This window comes from Synchiropus splendidus, chromosome 2 (genome assembly GCF_027744825.2).
Source record: "Synchiropus splendidus isolate RoL2022-P1 chromosome 2, RoL_Sspl_1.0, whole genome shotgun sequence".
Taxonomy (NCBI): domain Eukaryota; kingdom Metazoa; phylum Chordata; class Actinopteri; order Syngnathiformes; family Callionymidae; genus Synchiropus; species Synchiropus splendidus.
Genome location: NC_071335.1, coordinates 34607271 through 34629963, shown reverse-complemented (window position 1 = coordinate 34629963; position 22693 = coordinate 34607271). Strand labels below are relative to the sequence as shown.

General features: G+C 44.6%; 2 protein-coding genes across 3 annotated transcripts in view; one reads left to right on the top strand and one right to left on the bottom strand.

Annotated features, from left to right (window-relative positions):
- The first annotated feature begins 958 nt into the window (after positions 1–958).
- Positions 959–8092, top strand: LOC128754667 (uncharacterized). Its single transcript, XM_053857467.1, has 6 exons — positions 959–1020; positions 2392–2507; positions 4284–4634; positions 6146–6508; positions 6566–6666; positions 7201–8092. Exons 2-6 carry the CDS (start codon positions 2453–2455, stop codon positions 7396–7398), a joined length of 1068 nt encoding a protein of 355 aa, XP_053713442.1. The 5' UTR covers positions 959–1020; positions 2392–2452; the 3' UTR covers positions 7399–8092.
- A 744-nt stretch (positions 8093–8836) lies between these two features.
- The window catches only part of LOC128753468 (trinucleotide repeat-containing gene 6C protein-like), a 37792-nt gene continuing 23935 nt past the window's right edge, over positions 8837–22693 (bottom strand). For both annotated transcript variants that reach the window (XM_053855199.1, XM_053855200.1), the window contains exons 5-21: positions 22388–22591; positions 21891–22048; positions 21738–21815; positions 21608–21665; positions 21385–21524; positions 21135–21281; positions 20297–20434; positions 19944–20063; positions 19690–19773; positions 18683–18959; positions 17918–18082; positions 17652–17843; positions 17401–17550; positions 16762–16977; positions 16619–16692; positions 16333–16472; positions 8837–14685 (exon numbers count right to left, since the gene is read on the bottom strand). In XM_053855199.1, the coding sequence (XP_053711174.1) occupies positions 14334–14685; positions 16333–16472; positions 16619–16692; positions 16762–16977; positions 17401–17550; positions 17652–17843; positions 17918–18082; positions 18683–18959; positions 19690–19773; positions 19944–20063; positions 20297–20434; positions 21135–21281; positions 21385–21524; positions 21608–21665; positions 21738–21815; positions 21891–22048; positions 22388–22591 (2693 nt within the window). In that variant the 3' untranslated portion in view covers positions 8837–14333. The remainder of the gene's footprint in view (positions 14686–16332; positions 16473–16618; positions 16693–16761; positions 16978–17400; positions 17551–17651; positions 17844–17917; positions 18083–18682; positions 18960–19689; positions 19774–19943; positions 20064–20296; positions 20435–21134; positions 21282–21384; positions 21525–21607; positions 21666–21737; positions 21816–21890; positions 22049–22387; positions 22592–22693) is intronic.

The window sequence follows — 22693 nt, the reverse complement described above, 5'->3', positions numbered from 1 at the left end:
TAGTTCCCAAGCTAAAGCTGAGCTTACAGCTCAGGTGGCCAGATACTGTGCTCTGGAATTGTTGAGTGATCAGACGTCGAACTCGGGTCTACTACACAGCGACATGTTCAAGTATCATCAGGGGCAGCGGGAAGCTTAGGTCCATGACTGTTGACATCCGCCTCTCCACTTGTGTAGCAATGTAGTCATTCAGCTACACTCATGATGAACATATTCATCAACCACTGTTGAGTTGTTTGTTAAAATTGATGACCCTGAACCTCAGAGTTCCTGCCTCATGAGGTTTGTCTCTCCAGAAGAGCATGTTGCCTTCGCTCTCTGCACCTACTTACTTTAGCTTTTCATTGCCAACATCCATACAACGCTGAAGAATAGGTCCAGTCTGACAGGTGGTTCCTTTTAGATGGTTGCTGTCTGTTTTCCTGTGTGAGGAAACGGGAGGAGACAGCTGACCAAAGTGATGGAGAGATGCTATATCGCCACTCTGGCTTGAGCATGTCATTTCATGGGGCCCATCCTTCACTTCAAGCTGTGGTGTGGGATGTTTTGTGGTTCAATAAAGGCATACAAACAAAAGAAATTGATGGTCAGAGTTCTGATGGCTATGATCATCTGTGTGTGGGAGAACATGGGTTCAAGACCCAGTGAGATGGCAAGCTTGGGCCCTGAGGCAGGGTCTCGGTGCTGCAGACCTAACCTATTGAAAAAACAACGCAAAATGTTTTTTTGGGGTTTGAATTGAAAATTTAATGCCACACTTTTTTTTATTAATATATAGAGTGTTAATAAATGACATGACACTTGGTCCACGTCAACATACCTGGTCCTAAAATGACCCTCAGTGCTGAACGGTCACAACGGTGTCAAAGTCTCTGGGTCACACAGCAATGGCAACACGTGTTCAGATGATTTCCTGTTTACTGTCCGTATGACTCACTGCTGTGTATTTGTTTTTGTCTGTAGACTATCAGCTGTCAGCCTTTAACCCACTCAGCTGGCATGACAGGTCAGTTAACCTCAGTAAGTACCCGATGTTCATTTTAGTCTTCCGAATTATTCGGGTGGCGTGGAAACTATTTGCATGTGCGGTTGTGTAACAAATAAGTTTGGGCTGACGTGCAAAATCCTCAATAATCTTAGAGCTCATGGATTTCAAGGTAAGGTCCGAGCATCTGAGGTGAGTCGACCGTAGGCGAGGCACGGTTCTGCACTCTGCCTTCATCTGGCTTTCACGGGCCAGTGCTCATGAAGACAAAACTGTGGTCACCTGTTGTGTGGTTTTCAGAACTGTGACAGTATAACTCACCACACACTTAAATCTAGAACGCGATTGCACCTTTTTCTGTGGACTCGAGTCACATATGATACGTTGAGCTGACATGTCTGTTGAATAAAGATGTTTTTGCCTCATCTCTGGCCTCTTCCTGTTTATTTAAGTGAGTTTATTAAGAAGGCTTTTGCAGATCAGGTGAAAAATAAACAACGTAATATCTCCCACTAACTTCTCCCCATTAATATGTAAAGTGTTCAGCAACACTGGGAAAGCAAGCTGATAATTGCTCATATTAATATTGTTTTAAAAGCCGTCCTGTCACTCGGAGCTCTTCATTTCCCCTCTTCAGTATCATATACAGTATATATATATATATATATATATATATATATATATATATATATATATATATATATATATATATATATATACTGCATGCAGCTCAATATTGAGTGGAGGAGTTGGTGGTTCAGATAGTTAATAGTGTTTGGTTTTTTTTTTTAATTCCAACATTAAGTTATGGATTTTGGATAATAGGGTTTTTTTTTTCTTCATTTCTTTTAAATGATCGCCGCATAGAATAGCGGTGGACGCACTCTTTCAAGCCCCATAGTGCAGTGCAACATTGAAACCATTTAACCAGTTTAGACATGGCCTGTTTCAAGCAATTGCATATAATAGTATTGTTTGGTGTGACCAGTTCTGAGGACTCTTTCCTAAGCAGTGATCATTTATAGAAGTATCTAAATAACACCAATGAAATTTTCAAATATGAACAATCTGATCTAAAAAAAAAAAGCCTTGTCCAAGAGGAGAGATGAACCTTTCAAACAATGAAAGGTGAGTATAAAGAGATGACTCTAATTCTCACCATGTATTTACTTCCTGTGTGTCACAGTGAAGACAGTCAACCCAACACACGAAAAAATACTTCCTGTGAGGAAAACCATATCCTCATCTTATTTGACACATGATGGTGATGCGGAAACAGAACTGCGGCTGGATTCTCTCTTCTCATTTCAGCAACTTCCCTCTGAAGGAGTTTTTCATCCTTGCGGCTTCGTCTTGCTCGCAGACAGAAGGAGGAGCTCTGAGCTCGTTCTCTTTTTCATTTCCAGTTAGTGTAAGACGTCCAGCTGTTGCTTCTGCGCTCTGGTGATTCTTCTCACGACCGCGGTGATGATGAAGCACCTCATTGGTCTATGGATTGTGTTGGCTGCGCTCAATGGCTGTGGTGAGATTCATATTTTGTTTTATAGCTAGATCACATGCCTATTATTACTTGACTGACTTTAGATTCACTTACAAAATGATGTGTTTACAAGAGGGAAGTAAAACTATTGAAGCCGTAAAATGTGAAAAAAAAAGACTATACATATATATATGAATACTGTACTATCAGTAAAAATGAATGACTTTTTCTGTTTCCTGATAATTCACATTTATTTTACTGAGAGTACAGTATTCATTACACATTAAACTGTCTTGTAATTGGACTTTTCCCCCTGCACATGTCAATAACTACACAAACTAACTCTTTAAATTATTGTGCTGCATAATGTTCTGCTCTAAAGCAGGTGCAGTTATATCTACGTGTTTAATTGTGTACTTTTAAAAAGAAATACTTGCATGCGTTGATGCTCAAAAGAAAGAAAGATGTTAAAACTAGACAGAGGTGCCTAAAATCCTAAAACATGAATTGTATACTGTGAGTTTCTTTTTTTAAATCTCTTATTTTGTGCCTTTGATCTTTCCTTTGAAAATAAATGCCCCTATTTATTTATTTAACCATTTATTTTTCATATTAATATTACTTATTGTGTTTACAAATTAGCTTCCCAATTCAGGCTTTTATTGTACAATTTTGTTGACAACCCCTCAAGTTGTTGCTCCTCTCATAACAAACATGGCCTCCTCCTCCTCCTCCTACCTATTTCCATGTCGAGACCACAGCTAACTGAGAGTGTAAATGTTTGGTGGATGAGATTTATGAAGCAACACTTTCCTCACATGCTATTGTTTTCGGTGTCTCCAGAGGAAGTGCTGCTGTTTCAGAAGCGCTTCCGAAACAGAAGTGCAATAAGACAAAACTTCATCGAGTCGAAATATTGGACTAATTTTTGACCTTTCATTGACTAAATATTGACCTCAAATTTAGTTTAATGGCCGTTTCAAATTCTCTTAAAATTGAAATCCAGATTCCGTATTTCAAGTGCTCATGTTTCTGTGCTTGTTTTTCCTTGTGAGTCCTTTAAGACCCCACGGAGACATGCCTCCACCAACAAGTTGAGTCACATGAGCACGATGACCTCGCCACAGTTTTAATATAGTTACAAGCATGTGACAATATCAGTTGGTTCTTATGTGTTTTAGTTGATAAGCAGTCGGATGTCACACTCCTAACTGTCCCTCAGTGTGAACATGTGCATGAGTAGTGGAGCGTCCCCAACTTCTCACCAGCATTCAGAGTGGAAGTCTGCCCGCCAATAGTTCCACCCAGACAGTGTGAGCCTGGTGCGGAGGTCATCTTGACTTGGGCCTGTCTTCACACTCTAACTCTTGCTGCATCACTTCTATTTTTTTTATTATAAATGCCTGCAGGCAAAACACTCTGTGACTACACACACGACTCAGTGCTCTGCTGCTTATCTAACATTAGGGTTATTAAATGCATTTTTCTTTTTTTATGACTCAAGTTATCGGTTCGTCACACCAGCTGTGAGTCTTTCATGAACTATTCAGACAAACTGAGTCATATTGATGTACTTGTTGGGTGAAAAAAAAGGTTGAATTCCACAATAAAATATGGATTTTTTTTTTTGGATAATTTGGATTTATTCTTTTGCTGGAAAGTAGTGATGAGGCTTCATGAAACAGTGTCCTCATTTTCACGGCGCCTTCAGATTCAAAACTTATGTGAGGTTTCTGTGAAATCATTGTTTAAGTCATAGATTTTTCCAGGCAGAGAGTTTTCTCCTTTTTCTTTCAACTTCAACACTCTTGTCCTCAGCGTGGAGCGCGACGCGGTTCATCGAAGTGACAGTCGGGGGCTCCGTGACGCTGCCCTGCGTGGTGGCGCGCGACACCCGCAGTCCCTCTGCAGTCAAGCTCCGGCGCACCTGGCTGCGGCCCGGCCAGTTCTTCTTCAAATACACCGACACGGACTTCAGCGTGGACGAGGGCGACTCCAGCCGCGTGAGTGCCAGCGGGGACCCCAGCACCCGCTCTGTCAACGTGACCATCTCTGAGCTGAGGCTCGACGACACGGACCGCTACCGCTGCGAGTTTGTGGTGGCGAACCTCTCGTCTGAAGACGACCTGGTGCCCGGGGTGGACGACTTCTTCCTGCTCACCAGCGCGAGTGAGTGTCTTCACCAGGGAGAGCTGTGGGTGTCTCAGTGCCAGAGGTCACGCTCATAACCGCTGACGTGGCGCAATGCTTTGCCAGCCAGTGAAAACGTGCTGAGATTGCATTTTCACTCATCTTTAGGAGTGACACCCTCATATCATTGTTGCAAACATACAGCCTCCTTTGAACCAGACCAACTGTTTATATCATTATTTCAAATAGCTATTTCAGCCAGTGCTGCTCTATATTCTATTAAAGCGTCCTTTATTCTTAAGCGCCTCTTGTGGTATCTTGAGTCAATACTTTATTATATATTAGTATTGTGATCATTATCAGCCAGAATACAAAGAGAATTACACCAACATTCAGTATTTTCTCCCTATATTTGGCCCGACATTTATCTTATTTACACAACTATATATACAGTATATTAGGGGTGAGATTCGACTGAAAAAAATAAATGTAGTTAATTCGACTATTTGTGATTATTTAATCTCAATCGCAGTTAAATGGTACAAGAATATTTGCCGCAAGGAGCCTCATTTTTCTATTTGAATGAATTTGGTATATCACTGAATCAAATGATGGAGCCATATGTACATTTAAACAACAAAATATTGTTTGTTTTGCATCAGTTTGATATGGCAAGTTTTTATATCACCTTATTTAAACTAAAGCTCTCTCTCTCTCTATCTATCTATCTATCTATCTATATATATATATATAGTAGCAGTAGTATAGCAGGGGACAGTAGCGCCGTGCAGCTAGATTGGTCTACATGCACCAATGGCAGGAAACAACAGGAGTTAGCAAGGCAGGTCTCCTGTGTACGGGAGAGTCGGCCATCTTGCGGCAACTTCACTCGAACGTTAACTTCATATTAAATGTTTGGAAGTTGAAATTTTAAGTTTGGGTCAAATGCAATCTTTCAATCTTTTTGTTTTACTCTCATCATATGTACACGGATGTGAATTTGTGAAGTTTCAAATCCAGTTAGTTTGAGGTGGAGTGTTAATACTAACAGATGTTTTTGCGCTTCTAAACTGCGCGGAAGTGTTGGGTAAATGTGGGTTTGTGCAGTGTTGTTTGAGGCGACCTCCCCTGACGGCACACTCACCTTTGCTCACACCCAAAAGTCAGTCCCATCTGGACTGAACAACCCAGAAGCCTAGTGCGTAAATTTTGCTAGAACAAAGTGCTTCACAGAAACTATGCTCTTTAGTGTTGGCCTGAAGGTCTGTGGTGAGGGGCCCGCGTTCGGTCACGGATGTTGTTTGTCAGATAAGCTGACATGAGAAGTGATGTGACTTGTTTGTCTGTGGTTCACACTCGAACACACATTGCATGAGAAACATAGGGAACATCCTCTTTCTATCAGGCCTGAGAAGAGAGATGCTGTCTTCAGGGACACCAAATAACCACCAGAGATTATCGCAGTTTTTCAGAATGGTTTTGGCGCTCGATCATGCAATATGTTCCAGAGCCAAGTTCTGAATGTCCCCCACCTGCTCTCCCTCCTGCAGACAGTCCCGCCTCTCATGATGTGGAGTGGGTGGATGTGTGTGCCGGGGACTCGGCTGAGATCCCCTGCGTCAGTCCTCATGGAGCCGTGGAGGGGGTGACGCTCAAGCGCCAGAGGGGCCGCAGCGGCGTGGAGCTTCTGTACCACTCCCAGCGCCACTACAGCGGCACCTCAGAGAGCCTCCTGCCCCCCGACAGGGTGCGCCTGTCGTCAGTGCCGGGTCCCCACGGTCTCACCTACAACCTGACCCTGCTGCAGATGCAGCCGGAGGACAGCGGCCGCTACAGCTGCCAGTTCACACAGCAGGGCAAGGCCGACAGCATCACCCAACTGGGGAGGAAAGTGGTCTTCGTTTCAGTGCAAGGTAGGTCTGACGGTTCTGTTCCAGTGGCGGTGCACTTCTTTAACATGTCTCCCTCAGGTGGGGTGTGCAGCTGCTCTGGTTACACCACGCTGCTCTTCGTCGTCTGCTCGGCGGTGGTCATCCTCGTTCTGCTGCTCGGCCTCCTGTTTGTTTGCCAAGTGAGTCGAGTCAAGAAAGAAGTCTCGCTCGGACAACATACACATGCACTTGTCTGGACCTTAAACTGGTCCAAAACTCTTCAGTGACCTGAACCCATCTCATCATCCAGCCTGAACTTCCCCTGTGTCCTGTCCGTTTTAGAGGGGAATTTAAAATGGAACCACGTGGAGCATTCAGTCCTGGGTGGACTGATCTCATGTGACTGACTTTATTTTAGGTCAGCGCTCACCAACCTTGGCACTGTGTGACCTGAAAACCAAACGCAATAAGATGGTTATTACATGGAAATTTAAATTATTACCACAACTTTTGTAACAGGCGGCCACCATGTTGGTGACCCCTTTTCAGTTATTCTTCTATTTGATTCAGTTTTTGTCAGCAGCGTGTGAGTCCAACAGCTGCAGTCTTTCAGAAGAAACCACAAGTTTCATAAGTAGTTTTTTTGAAAGACAAAAGCCGCGTTTACACCTTATGCGTGCCGTATATTTTTTCCGACTGACACAGGAACTTCACTGATTTGTTTTTCTTTGAAGGTGAAGATTCGCCGCAAACAGCAGCCACACCCTCAGCCTGCCATCTACGAGGAGATGGTTGGGGTGCAGCTCCCTGCCAGAAAACTGCGAAACCTGGAGGAAGTGGATGGTTGTGAGTACAGGAACTTCTCTGTGAAGAGTCCCCGCCTTGAAAACCACTACGAAACTCCGAGTGGGGCCCTTCGGCCCAAAGAATGAAGGCATTAAATGTCACGCACGCGTCCTTTTTTTTAACTGTGCGATCACGTTTTCCTTTCTGTTGCAGCTTCGTTCCTTTAAGCTGAACACGGCACTGTGACCTTTCTTCAAGGTCAAGATGAATACAAATGAAAGGCCCCGATTTAGTCACATTAAAATGCAAATGTTAAATTAAATTTTCATTGCAAAACGTATTTATATTTGCTTGGTACGTAACAAGGTCATGCTGGCTTCATGTGTGTGACTCTTGAGATGGAAGGTCTCGGCAAATAACTTCTTGATGAATCCGTCTGCAGGACACCAAAGCTCACCGTCGTGACCTTTGATATGGAGGCTGAGGTATGAGAAGCGCTCCTTCCTGCTGAAGATTTAGGCCTCCCTTGTTGTTAGGGATGTGATCAGTTCAGAGAACTTCTTGATACTTCATTTGTCAGAGTTCCATCCAAAAAGTACACGGAAATGGAGGGAAAAAAACGGTCAAGTTCATGACAAATAAAGTTCACTTAAACTGGCTTTATTTTGGTAAGAGAAGCCAGGATTTCTGCCAATTGATATGTTGTCGGGGTTGTATATATTATGTTTCTTTATACCCTTTTTTTTAAGAAGAAGAATAAAAACTGTTGGGTTTCAATGTACTCCCTTGGGTCTCTATTTATGTCTGCAGAAGTGCCGCTGTTATGTACGAACCGAAAGATTTTGGAATAAAGAAACTGAAATGGAGTCATGTCTGTTTTCTGTCCCAGCTCACATTCTGTATCAGATATGGGCAAAGTACAGCCCTTAGTCTCTTGAAGTCAGAGCGACACCACTAAAGAAACAGATGTTTTTTTCCATCTTTCATTAGATTTTATATTTTTATAGTTTATCTTCACCTACTTCTATCAACATTTAAGTTTTCATTTTTACTGTAATAATTTTTAGAAATCAATATTGAATAAATAAATCTATAAATGAAATGGAATCACATAACATGTTTTAAGCATTTAATAACAGGGTAATACACTTTTTCCTTATCTATCCTCCTCTTTTAATATTTTAGTTGCAAAATTTAAGATAAATTTACTACTCTTTTCATACTTTTACTGATGGCTTGTGGCAGTCACAATATATAATGTGGCCCCTAAAGACAATGATTCTTAACCCTAGGGCCGAGGCCCATGGTTGGGAAAATGAGAACACCGTTTCATGAAACCTCACCAGGCCATCACTACTGGAGAAGCTTTGGTTGAACTCTTCGAAGCATCAAGAGAACATCTCTGTGAAAACCTGAATGCAACACTGAAAAATCTGATGGAAGCAAAGCCACGGTGAATGTGTGCATAGCTAAACCCAACAAAACCCTCTTTTTAAGCCACATTTCTTGCGGCACAGACCTCATTTCCACCCGTTCTTGGTCCAACATTTATTTTGAGATTAGAAGAAAAGAACAAGACAGTGGTTAACAGCCAAGAAATTGAGTAACTTTATTAATATCGTCTGAAATAAGCGCCATAATTCATATCGGGAACATTTTCGGTGCATGTTCTTAACATCACATTCTATTAGGAGGAAAAAAAAAAAGAACAACATCAAAAGCCACAACTTTGTTCATGAGTTACAGACGTTTTTTTTTCTTTAAGGTTTATTTCAAAGTTAAGAAAAAGGCAGATACAACACCCCCCTCCCCCCGAAAACCATTGTCCAAAGACAGCTGTATGAGTGGAGGGCTTTTTCTTGGTCGGTCCCCACAGTGCTTGAGCAGAAAGTGAAGCGATCATTGGTTGAGATTACACAGCATGGCCACCGAATGTTGCTCGAATGTAAGAATGAAAAGAAAAGGCAAGCTAGAGATGACACAACACTAGAACCCTGAACCCCAGACTTCAGAGTCCTCTGTTTGGACTCCTCCCTCCCACTTGTGCATAGATCATGATCCCAAAAGAACCAGCTTGGTTCCTCCACGTCACCTGCTAAAAGCTACCAAACATGCTAACAGACACGGAGATGTGCTTCCAGAAAACAAAACACTGGACCAAATTAAACGCTGAAAAACTACTCTTGAAGCGATTTCTATTCCCATGTAAAGCATTTTTTTTTACATTTTTATTCTTTACAAAGTTGATTCTCAGTCTTATTTGGTAAATACAGTATGTTACTTGCTACAAACATTTTCAGTTGTCGCCTCTCAGAAACATCCAGAAGGTGTTTCGCGATTCCTCACAGAAATGGCGGAACTCCGGCCTTCCTGAGACAAAATCCGTTCTCTTTTATCAATGAGTGTGCAAGAGTGTGAGAAAACTGCTGACAGGAAACACAACATTAGACAAGACGAGTCGATCCCAGAGTAGCGTACGTCTTCACTTAGCAAGATCTTTACGTCCTTGTTTGACCGTAGATGATTTGATTTTACTCGACATTCTCGTAATAAACTTCTTTGTTTTTTTTGAGTGAAATGCTTTCTTTTGTAAACGACAAGTGGCTTCAGCAAAACTGGAAAGGAAAATATAGGCACCTCTGACATGAGCGTCGAACTCACCTCCCTTTTTATGACGCTAACAGGGATCACTAGTCCTTCTACTGCTAACTATGGCAACAGGTCAGGTTTTTTTTGTTTATTTATTTTTTGTTATTTTTTTTTAAAGTTTTTTTTTTTTTTCCGTTTTTTTTTTTTTTACATTTTCAATTATTTTTATTTTTTTTCTGCATTTTCTTTGAACAAAAACGGTGCAATACTCATCCGCTAACGGGATTATTCCACAATAAAAGCCACTATAAGGTAGATGAACATTTTAAAGATGAAAACACAAACGCGATAGATCCTTGAGTAAACATGTACACATGAATTGTCACCGTCCCCCCTCTGTGTTGTGTGTCTACGATTAGCTGAGCGAGGGGTCAAAGACACTCAGTGCAACGTTAGAAGATAATAATAACGATCCAAACACAAATAGACAGTTTCTTGCGCACACATTCAAACGCACGCACACGCACACACACACACACACACACACACACACACGTTCGCTCTTTTAAACCCCCAAAATATTTTGAGTCTTGGTATCTCAATACACGTTGTATTCTCAAGAAAAAGTCTTCACATTACATTATTGGCGCTCTATGATTCAAGTATCGGAGTTCAATATTACGTTTGACTTTGATATGTTTGCGATTCCAACGGCTCTGTTCAAATATGCATCAGACCAGGTTGGGCTCTTCGTTCGAATCACCAAGATCAGAATGTGCATAAACAACTTCGGAGCAGAAGTTTGGCATCAAGTTTAGACCCAACAAAGCTCGTTCATTTTGCTGCGATTTTGCAGGGGTCCGGGGGTGGGGGGGGAATTCATATTGCTCATCTTCGACCTTCAAGAACGGAAATGTCGGACTTCAGAAGGTGATGTCAGCGTAGGTACGTGTGACGCGTACCTTCTGCTTATACTGCTATCTAGAACAGAGTTGTGGAGAGGAGAACCTCTCGTGCTGGTGCAGCATGAGAACCCGGTTCACCGACGGGGTTCTCCAGTGAGTACAGGATGCTGGGAGGTCCTCGGCGATGGGGTTTTTGTCTGAGCTCGGATCAAGGCAGTTACAGAAACAGGCAATCGTGATTTTTGCTTGTGTGCTGCAGGACCCGAGTCCTGAAAGGTAGCCTTTTCCTGTTTTTCTTCATCTCATATTTTAAGACTTTGTACCTCTTCAAATGCGTCTCCCGATGCAGAGCAGCGCTGACACACTGGGCCCAAGCCATTTGGGTCTGTGGAAACGTTACAGTTCACTTAGCCCCGCTTTGAGCAGGAGACCAACAGAAAACAAGATAAATACAGCATCCACGAAAAAAGGCACCCCGGGCACCGGCCTACTCTGGTAGTAGATCCCAACGCCAGGAGACGTTTCAGCTAGAAGTGCAGAGCTTTAAACATATTATAGATCTTTTTTTTTTCTCATTTAGATTTTTTTAAGCATTTTTTAAAATGTATTTTTATGTCAAACTTCATAAAAATGACGTAAAATGCGATTTATTTTTGGCTTTAAAAAAATATGTACCCGGGATTACCCATCATTAACTGTGCACTGTAGCAAACTGGAACCCCCAACTCAATTTTTTTTCCTTCTCCTTCCTTAACTCGGGGAATCGCCCACTTTCACAAAGACACTAAAAACAAAAGTCGTTTTTTTTTTTTTGTTTGTTTGTATTTTTCAGGGTGTGACACTGCCGCCCATTGGTTTGATCCCTCCTGTCCCCCGCTGTGCCCCCGCTAAGGTCATCAAAGCTTCTCCGTAAGTTTAAAGTCACACAGCATCTTGATATTGGCACGATAAAGAGGTACTGGAACATGGAATAACTCCACACAGAGCAACAGGCCGCCTCTTCCTGTCCGGTTCGGATTAAGTGTGGAGGTGTGAGGTCAGAGTACAACGTCGCACGGCTGGGCTTCAATTGAATGGCAAGTCCACGCGAATTCTTCCAACAACTAGGAACAGGCTCATCCTGGGGGTCAATTTCTAAAGGAAGTCGGTGCACAGAAAAGGCTGGATGAGGTTTATCCAGCTGGAGAGCTAAAGGGAGGTTGAAATTTGGCAGGACCGTCTTAGCTTTTTTTTTTTTTAGCTAAGAGGTTATTAACAGGTTTAATAATCTGCGTGGGACGAGATGCGGGTCACTGTGCGCACGCGGCTCGGACCTAAGACTACATTCTCACAGTAAAAGGACAGATAGACGGAGAGCTGCATCTCGAATGTGGTGTCCTCAACTCTCTTACCCTGAGATCAAGCTGAATCTTCAGCGCCGCAGCGCGAGGCCCACATTTTTGTAAAGCGTGCGGACTCGACGCGGGAAAAACCCGGCCGCCTTTCTGAAGCGCTGTGACAGGAGTGCGAGCTCTGTGCCCGGTCGGGTTTTGGCGTGCGGTCGGGGGCCCCCGCCTCTCGTCTATTGCATAGAAACAGTAACAAGGGCCTGTTGGTGCAGGGGCAGGGGAGGGCTACTGGGTCTGGTGCTGGAGAAGGTTTTAGCGTAGCAGCTGGGCGAAGGGCAAGAGGGGACAGCCTGCGGGCGGGGCAGGCGGAGCAGCTTGAAGCGACATACACACACACACACCCCCCCCGGATGATAACTACACGTTTCACGTAACAGAATACTGTCAAAACAAAGAGACAATCAATAACGGTCCGTAGTATTGATCCGTATTTTGCATTCAATACACAGGATGAACATACAGAGGCACCTTGAAGCAAAGTGTTTCTGCATATGAACAGTGACGCGCGTTCAGCAGCCGGTTGTGTGTGGACCACTGCATGTCGACGAAAACACAACGGAACAGAAATGGCAAAAACTCCAGAAATATGACTATTACATTTCCAGCTAAAGTGATCTTTGTGTCAGAGAGGGGAGGAGGACGAGGAGGAGGAGGGGGCAGGACGAGAGCCGTGGTGGAGGTGCGTTATTGCCAGACTCGCCAGAAGTTCTGACCACAGCAGAGGGGTCAGTCCTCGTCCTCCCCCGCCTCCCGCCTCCCTCCACTTGGCCTCGGACTGGCCGGGAGCAGAGACGTTTCAAGTCCGTCGCCTCTGGAGAGAGAGCAAGGCTAAACATTTGGAGTGAGAGTGACCATATCAAAAATCATGGTCTGTAGTTTGTTCTTTTTCCAAGTTCAAGTTTCCCTAAATCCTGCTACCACAAGGTTTTTCCATCCACAGTTACAGTACGCACAGGAGCAGCTCTTCCTTGACGTCTTTTTGCTGCTCTGGTTTTGATTCATCTGATTGCAGTTGAAGCGTTTTTTTGTTTTTGTTTTTTCTAAGTGCTTTGATCGAATGAATGAACAAGTCTCCTCTGCTGGCTGGGTCGTCTACTGCATTAGGAATTAAGAAACCCTCCTATTTGGTTTTGTGCCGGACCCCCGGAGCCGACCCATCCGGCTGTGAATTCAGTCTCCGTCGGGCGAGGCGGAGCGGGAGCGAGCCCGGCTGGTCCATCCATGCGGGCCTGAGGCTCTCCCGACACTTTCACAGGGATCGGTGACCCGAAGGAAATCCAAGTCTTTTTTTTTTTTTTTGTTTTGTTTTTTGAAAGTCTTTTGCTGCAGTTCAAAAGCAAACACACTTAAACCAGCTCCGGATCGATGAGAAGGGATGACAGTCGGCGGTGTGTATTGCACAACGTACACCTCTTGCTGAAGGTAAAACTGTGTTCTCATCAAAAGAAAGTCTAGAAAATTCCATAAAGCACCAGTTGACGACTGGATCCAAACTGAAGTCGACCAGGGTCTGCAGACGTCGATGATTAGCTGCCGCCACTCACACGTTCACGTGTGAGACGGAGACGTGGGGAGTGGTGGGGGGGGACTTCTTCTCAGCTTATAAGCTGTCATTAACAAAAAGGGACAACATGGACTCAACAAGTGCATCGATCCTTAAGAGAAAACAAGAACGTGTCGCAGGTGATTGGTCGAGATCGTGGGGGGTCTCGTCCCCGCACTGACTGCTCGCTTGGAGGTCAAACTGCGAAGGTTTTTCTTCAGGTACGATAAAAAAGAAAAAGGTCGGAGGCCGGGGAGGGATCCAGGCCTGAGCACTTAAGGCTAACGTTGAGAACACAAACACTAGACTAGTAAAGGTCTTCATTGGCGGCGGGCATGCTGGGAATGGTCGTACGGAGTCTCGCGTCCGGATGATTCTGGAAAAAGGGGGAAGTCTCAGATGGCAGCGTTGATTGCTTCGAAAAACTCCACAGGGGATGAAAACGTAACTTTGTGGTTCGTCTTTAGCTTCACCCAACGACAGAAGTGAAACTGAAGTGTCCTGTTTCACGCCTCACAGTTCATAAGTTTACTTGATGCTGATTATCGCCACATGATTTTCTTGGGATTTGCTCGTGTTTGCATTGACGTGTGTGGCCTCCCAAACCTTCATGGCTTACGTGACCACTAGGGGGCAGGCCGTTCAGGGGAGTCCTCCTACATGGACTCCCCACTCAGCAGGTCTCCGGGCAGCAGGGTGTTGATGGGAGTGGGGCTCCCAACCACCCGGGCATCTTCTCCGCCAGGTGGCCCCCACAGACTTGAGTACTGGGGCACCCCGCCCCAGAGCAGGTCGCCTCCGCTGGACTTGCCACTGCTGCCACCCCCGCCACTGCTCCACTGACCAATGGAGTGGGACTGCGATGTCATCCGATTCTGATTAGCTCCTGGGTTAGCCTGCCAGCTAGTGGTGGTGTTAGCCCCTAGTGACTGGCCTTGTGCAAAGAAGCGGTTCACCTCCTCCTCGCCGGCAAACTCCGCCAGGATGGTGGTGTTTCCAAGCACACACCTGCGTAGAAGACAGCAGTCAGGAACCTCCATTTGAAAACATTGAAATAGATACTGAAAACTACACAAAATGAATGAGGCTTTTAAAATATTTTTGGCCGTAAAATGAGCAATTCCACTTCTTAAAAAAAAACCATATCAGAAGAAGTAGAAGTGAGTCGAAGAGGTCAGAGAGGAAGGAAGAAGCTGTGTCAAACTGTGACTGGATTTTAGAGACATAGGCTGCGTCCCATTTCTCACCCTAACACTAGCACATGGTATGGAGTGCCCTCTACTATGAAGTGCCCTCTGACAACCAGGTGAAGTGATAGACGACATGTCATTGGCTGCCGTGCTGTGTTTTGTTCCCTGCATTTCGAGTGTTGGAGACGTTTTGGAAATGCCGTTTTTGTAACCCCTTGCGTCGGCGCTGATAATCTCACTTGGTTTGGTGAACCAACGGAGAAGAAATGGGCGGAGCCAAAGCCGGCTTCGCTGCTATGTTGCGGTGATAGATCTGCTAGAGGTATGACAATGTTAACGTTAGCCAGGATGCTAGCCCACTGTTTGTTAACAAGAAATAAAAACATACTGTTGTACAAAACATACTGTCGTACACCTTAAAGCTAAAAAAGCTTAAGGCATTTCCATTATTTTGTCCAACCCCTGTACATGTTGTATTGTTCATGTTGTCGGACATGGTAGACCATTTGGGTTGCTAGCGTGTGCTACGCAAGAAAGTAAACAAACGGAAGAGTAGTCCTTGTGACTAAAATGTCCCTGTTGTCCTATCCAACATTATTTTTAAATAAAGTACTTTGGTATCCAGGAAATCTATCCACACTTCATACTCCCACTTGGTTTCAAGTCAGTTCCGGAGCTCCCTCGGTTTGAAGGGATCTTTTTAAGTGGTGAGAAATGGGACACAGCTATAGTCTTCAGTGGCCCCTCCTGCCTTATGATTCTAAGCCCAGATAGCTAGCAGCCAGCTAGTCACACCAAGCCTTGCAGGGAGAAAATCTCAGGGCTATGTTTCAATAACACACTGACAAGGCACATTGTGAAACTCAACCCCAACAATGAATCTGGCAACCTCCAAAAAAAAAAAAATCGATGCTCCTGGATGCGATTCTGATGAGAAAGCACAGACTATGCAGGTGCCTTGTGGAGAAAAAGACAGGTGTCTCTTATAAGGTCGAGAAGGATGGCAATCAGGATTTATTTTTGCTCCACCATCGAAGGAAAGCAAAGTGGAATCCTGCAAATTTTCGAAGCACTTGATACCACAGACAAAGGGGAACGTGATCAATGAAGAGCAAACGTGAGACATGGGTCAGACAGTTCAGATCACCTTTGACTGTTGTTGAACCGCAACTGCTGTGACTGTTGGAGCAGGTTGCCAGATTGTTCTCTCTTTTTTCCCCACACGGCTATGTAACACCTATTAACCAGACTCTCTTCAGTCAAGGAGCCACTTTGTCTCACGGCAGCCACGTCGTATACCATGAATATTCCGCTCTTAGCTCAGAAATAAACTTCTCAGACATTACATTCACTAAACAGCGTTCATAACAAATAAGCTCTTCACCTAAAAACCCCCACTATAACTCGAATAAATGATGTGATGTGTCAGCTGTAGAGTGCAAAGAAAGAAACCATTGATTCTCACATGTGCAGAGACTTCTGGGCCTTGGCCGCCTCATCCTTGGAGCTGTAGCGAACCACAGCGTTACCTTGGGTCAGGTTGAGGTGGAAAGTGATCAAAGGGCCGTGCTGCATGCATAAGGTTCGCAGAGTGGATCCGTCGATCTGTAAGGAGTGGTGACGAAATGAGACACTCAGTTCTGCATGGCAACAGTTTTTGCACTTGCTATTGTCACATGAGGCCACCGGTTTGGATGGAAGTTCAAAGTTATAGTCTGACACAGCTATGGAGGAGGGAGGAGCTGCTGTACCTGAGGAGTAAGGTTCCTCAGCACCAGCCAGCTGCTGGTCCGTGTGGAGTTCTCAGTACTCCAAGTGGTTCCATCTGAAACATGGTGATAAAGGGTAAGTTTGTGCTTCAATTTCAACTTTGATGACTTGTGAGGAAGCTCACCTGAGGAGTAGGAGCCACTCCAACCTTGAGCCAGGCCCAGAGAGTTGCCTCCCCATGTGGACGACTGCTTAGTGTTGGTGAGGCCCGGCGGAGGCCGGGACGGGGCCGTAGTGTTGCGCGGCCCCTGAGGAACCTTCCACAGCTCGTGTGAGAGAGACGCCGGGCTTTGGGAGATTGGTCCAGGAGACCAAGTCGACTTCATGTCGGACATTTTGCCTTCACAGGAAGAAAGAGAGAAGTTTTAACTTCACAAGAGAAGTGCGCCTCATATGTATGCAATAAAAAAGCTCCCTGACACAAAGACTTGAGAAGTGAAACACAGCAAAATAGTTTTGCATTGCACTTCATTTTCAAATCCCAAACAATGAAGCTGTCAAACAGTGCGCTCAGGAACTGGAGGAGGATGAGGGTGGTTTCGTTTCTGCTCTTGATTTCTGCGGTTTTGAGTGAAAGAGGTGGAGAAGGTTTCTAAACACGCACAGCGAGGAGGCAGCTTCAGAGATTTAAACAAAACAGGTTTTGTGTAAACTTGTGGTTGAACACTGAGTGCATGGGGTTAATGGAAGGATTTCAAAACGACACGCTGAAAAGAAGAAGAGGAAGCGAGTCTGACACGTGAGGGAGGGGTGCATGACGTACCTCCGCTTCTGTCACGCAGCAGGTAGCGATTGACATCATGGATATTGGTGTTGATGGTTGGACCGCTAGGAACACTACCAGGGGTCATATTGGGGTCGTTCTCCGGGTCAATGTTCTGCAGACCCTTCCATGGCACGCCAGGGCAGAATTCTGAGGCCGAGATTTAGGGTGTCACAAACAACAACAAAACAAAAAAAATCTTCACTGAAGTTTTTTATGATCAACAAACTTTACAGATGACAAATTCTGACCTGGGGGCCAATTGATGTTGGTCCCGTTGGAGAGTTTCTCGCTGGAGCTCTTGGCTTGACCCCAGCTGTCCGGTGGCACTAGAGGGCTTGTGGGGGACTCAGAAGAAGATATAAGATTGTATGGGCTGAAGGAGTCTTCCAGCTGAGGGGGTTTGCCAGGGGGTCCCAGTGAAGAAGCAGCAGATATGGCACCTGCAAGGAGCCATGTATTACTTTGGTGCTTGGAGAAACATCTGCCATGACGGCACACAGTCAAAACGGCTCACCATGTTTGTTGAGGTTGCTCTCCATGTTTGAAGAGCTGCCAGTGAGGTTGTCCATGGAGTTGGAGTGGGTCCACTGGGAGAGGCGGGACTGAGGCTGCGGGGGATCCTTTAGGGACAGACCCCCGACCTCCATGCAGGTTACATTCATGTTCTGATTCAGTCCAGCTAAAAGAAAACAGCAACAGGTATTTTTATCAGATAAAACAGAAACGAAACATATTCTCGACACTTAGGCAAGTTGACCCAGAAAACAAACAAAAAACACACACCCTAAACCACGGAAAAAAAGTGACACACCTTAAATACGTACTTGTTTTTTCATTGCGGTCACTAACTACAATTCTGACGATGAGAAAATGTTGCTTCAAAAAGAGAATGAGAAGTCCCTCGTGGACGCGTGCACAGTTACCCAATCATTTGACAGTGAAGAGTGAGCTCTTCTTCAAATCATTTCTTGCATTTACGTTTTAAAATTATGTGAAAATAATGAATACTCAATTCACAAGCAAAGTACTTTTGTTGGTTCAAAGTACTTTGCGTCTAAAGTGCGTACCGAGGTGGTTGACCTAAATAAAATGACATCATAAAAAAAGAGACCAAAATGTAATGTCAATCAACCAAACTAGATCAAACCGGCATGGATGACCTGACGTCGATAGAGAACCAGACTACAAAGTAATAAAACCTAAAACGACAGCCAGGATTGAAGCTCAAACAAAAACAAGCCACCAACAAATAAACACTAGTTGCCATGCAGTGACTCACAGAGAGGATAGTTGCTGTAGGCGTTAGGTGAGGATGGTGGCTCTTTGGTGTGTAGTGAGTCAGAGAGGCCCTGAGCCTGATGGGGGCCACTGAACGAGTCCAGGGATGATTTGCCGGACACAGAGACTCCGAGGGGAGCACTGTGGGGGTGAAGTCCGGCGGAGGAGGACGAGGATGAATGAGAGGGAAGCTGCTGCTGCTTCATCAACAACGCCTGGTACAGTTGCCGCTGATGCTGCTGGATTTGCTGCTGCATGTTGGTGATTGTACGTGCAACCTGAGAGGATGGAGAGGAACACAATAAGTGGAAATATATACAGTCTATAGATCAGATCCTGAAATAACAGCGGACATTTCAACCAGGGTAAATGTTATTTTTTTGCCATGTGTCACACACACCATTGCACCATGACCAGGCTGCATGGAGATGATCTTTATTCGAAGACATATTTTTTGCATATGAAGAGCAAAAATCTCACAATATGATGCCACCAAAGTCAAAACTCCTAAAGGGAAACTACATAGGGCAATATATAAGTAAGAGCTAACAGCAGGTATTTTTACATGGATACATTTGACAAAATGAATTGGAAAATTGAAATTGAATAAAAGCTATAATAAGAACAAGTTTTTCTTCTACAACGTAATTAAAAAAACGCCAACTACAATTTAGGAAAACAGTAACAATGCAGTATTTTCCCAGGCTTCAGTGAACAGCTAACAGCCTTTTAATACTTCACGCAGAAGCCGAAACACTGCCATCTAGCGGTGTGATGCGGTCACTTTCATTTTATCATGATCGCAATATTTCCTGAATAAATCATTGCTTTTTTTCAAACCAAGTTAAACATACGAATAGTGATATGATTCTTAAAGCCTCACAATATGATAATGGACTCGTTTGAATCAAATAAATCCCATTTGGTCTTGGTTCCTTAAAAAAAATATTTGGGTCACGCATCATGTGGAGTCACACTTCTGAGATGTGTCATTGTCGTCTGACTCACTTGCTGTTCTTGTTGTCGAATGGGGCCGGAAACATTGCGTTGCGCCTGCATCATCTGCTGCTGGATTTGTAAACGCTGGTAGGCCTGAAGAGACACAGAAATAAATCGTCCAGGCACAAATGCATCAACACTGCACACATTACTGCGACCAATGGGACGTGCTGTTGTCGGTCAATAGAAGCAGTGGGGACATTTGTTCGCAGACACCACTGTGAATGGCCGCGGGTCAGCAGCGGACGCCAAATCTGACTCACCATTTGCAGTTGCTGAAGTTGATACAAGAGGGTCATTTGTTGAGGGTTTATTGGTGAGGTTAAAAGTGCAGGGTTCAGACCAATGTTTTTTGCTGCAAATTGCAAGAGCTGTGCTTGGACCTGCGGGGGAGAAACCAAAACAGATGAAGATTCAGATCCATGATGACAGCATCAGGTTCAGCCCAAGATACAATGCAACAGCAGCTTCTGGCAAAAAAAGCCTCGCCACACTACAGTAATAAAAAGTGCAGATACGTTTTTGTCAGAGAACTTCAGCAGAAAAATCTTCTAGTGTGGAACAGGATCTAGTTTAGAACCCTCCAATATACAGGAAAAATGGTGAGGACTTTTACCTGAGGGGAGAGAAACTGAGGCACTTGCGCACGTAGATTGGGCTGGGAGGAGCCATGAGGTGGCACTGATGGCTGAGGAGGCTGCTGCATGGCCCTGGTTTGTGCTGCTCCATTACTCCCAAACATTCCACTGGACATCTAAGAGCCCGGAACCACGAATGAGTGATCAAGAGCAAACTAAATGCTTTTACAACAACAATTTTAACAGATGAACTGGCTTGTTACGAGAGAGATTTTGTCACTTCTTCCAAGATGGAATTATATTTTCAATATCTAAGAGTTTATGACTGTGAAATAACAGTATAGATGGAAAAAAAAACACAAAAAATGCAAGTTGATTTTAAAATGTATGTCATGATTAGAACTCTAAAATGACATGGAAGACAAATTCAAACTTTGTTCTGAAACATTTTGTTCGTGTATTAAATCTACCCTGTAATTTCAGTGACTGTAACCCAAAGTTTTTTTTCTCGAGAATGGGGTTCAGCAGCTTGGTTCAGTTTGAACTACAGACCAGGAATGACATACACTGCCTGGCCAAAAAAAAAAGTCGCCACCTGGATCTGGGGTTGCTGCAGTTGGTCAGGTCTAGGTTCAGCAACATTATGTGCTCAAAGAATGAGGTCAGCTGACTACCTGAATATACTGAATGACCAGGTTAGGAAAGATTAATGCAACACTGGATGGAAATAAATCTTGTGATATTGCAGAAGCTTATCGAAACAATCGGTCCAACGAAAATATTAGAGTGTATGAACCTTTTTTTTTTGGTGGTGACTTTTTTTTTGGCCAGGCAGTGTATGAATACACATTAGAATTATGGTGCTAATGTCCAAACCTGTCTGTTGTTCAAGTTTTGCATGGCCAGTCCCGCGCCGCCCTGCCCCAAACCCTGCCCAGGAAGGCTACTGTTGGACAGGGGGAGCTTCAGGCCGGGGGAAGGCAGAAACGGTGATGGGGTGGCGTCGTCAGACAAACTGCCATCCTGCAAGAAACAAAAACGGATGATGGCCAGGGAAGGGGTGAAGTCCTCAGACGGTTCTCTCTTTAGTTGACTAGCTGTTTAACTGACTAGGCTGCAGCATTACCTTGTCAAGAAAGGAGCGGTCAGACGGGTCTTTAGAGAGCACGGACGGCCGGCACAGCACCGACTTGTTCAGGCCGTTGCTGTAGTCGGACATGCTCAGACCACGTTTGTCCAGGTCTGTCTTTTTCTCCAAAAGAGCACCTAGAAAAACACCAAGGACGTTATTAAAAGACCGCGGATGAATATTCGCGACGCTGACATTTGATTCGACTAAAGGAGCGTACTCATGGCCTGGTCGAGGTTCATGTTGTTGCTCTTCAGCGCCTCCTCAGCAGGATCTCTCTATGGAAAGAACAACAAATGTAACCGTCACCCCGTGCTAAGATTTGTCAAGCTGAGAAAAAGGAGTCGCACCGGGAAACCCATGTCCGTGAGCTGTTTGATGAGCCGATTCATGATCCACGCATCATCAGGTTTGTTCACCATTTTCATCTAATGGAGTAGATAGAAGGCAAGGATTTAGACATGGACTGTACATTTTATAGAAGGGTCTGAAAGCATTCTCACCTTATTTGGGACCTTTTTAGGTCCGCTGCCCCAGGAATTGCTGTTTTCCTGTGAGTTAGAGCTGTTCCACATGTCTCCGTCCTCGGAGTCCCAGTGGCCTGTGGACATGCCCATGTCTTCCCCTCCACTTCCCCAGCTATCTTGCATAGGTTTGGGGCCTGAAAACAATTCAGAAACCACCAATAAATTCACTTTGATGCAGATCCCATTATCACCACTTGGGGTCACTGTTGGCATTCGATAAACCACAACACCCCGCACCCTATTCCTTCTCTTTTTCTCCCTCCTCCCCTTCACGGCCATGACAGAAGACCAGATTAAAATCTACAGAGGAGGTGAATTTATATTCTCCTGCAAGATGAAACAAAGAACTGCAACACTATTTATATTCGCTGGATCGACACAATGCTTGTTTACGCCGCGCTTCGGTGGCAAACTCTGACGTAGTTTTCGCTCTCCTCACAAAACAGATTTGTTAATTCAGATTACAGCCTCACCTGATTTGCAGAGAGAGGAACCTGGGGGGGCATTTGGCCGGCCATAAGGTCCGGAGGGCTCATGACCACCATCTCCCCATCCCACAATGCCACCTGGGGGTTTTCCCCATGCAGAGGTGCCGTTGTCCACGGCAGACATGGGTGCAGCAGGCTCTCCCCAAGCAGGCTCTGACTTGATCTGAACACTTGGAAGCTCTCCCCAGCCTGGAGGGACACAAATCCACATGCCACTGTTACCACGCAACACAGTGATAAGACTAAGCTTATACCTAATAATGATCACGAAGGTAGTTGGACACAAGAAAA

Excerpts from the sequence above, each read along its gene's own strand:
- LOC128754667 (XM_053857467.1), top strand. The coding sequence starts at position 2,453 with ATGATGAAGCACCTCATTGGTCTATGGATTGTGTTGGCTGCGCTCAAT. Across the intron at positions 2,508-4,283 it reads GGCTGCGCTCAATGGCTGTG|CGTGGAGCGCGACGCGGTTC; the intron begins GTGAGATTCATA and ends TCTTGTCCTCAG. Across the intron at positions 6,667-7,200 it reads GCCTCCTGTTTGTTTGCCAA|GTGAAGATTCGCCGCAAACA; the intron begins GTGAGTCGAGTC and ends TTTTCTTTGAAG.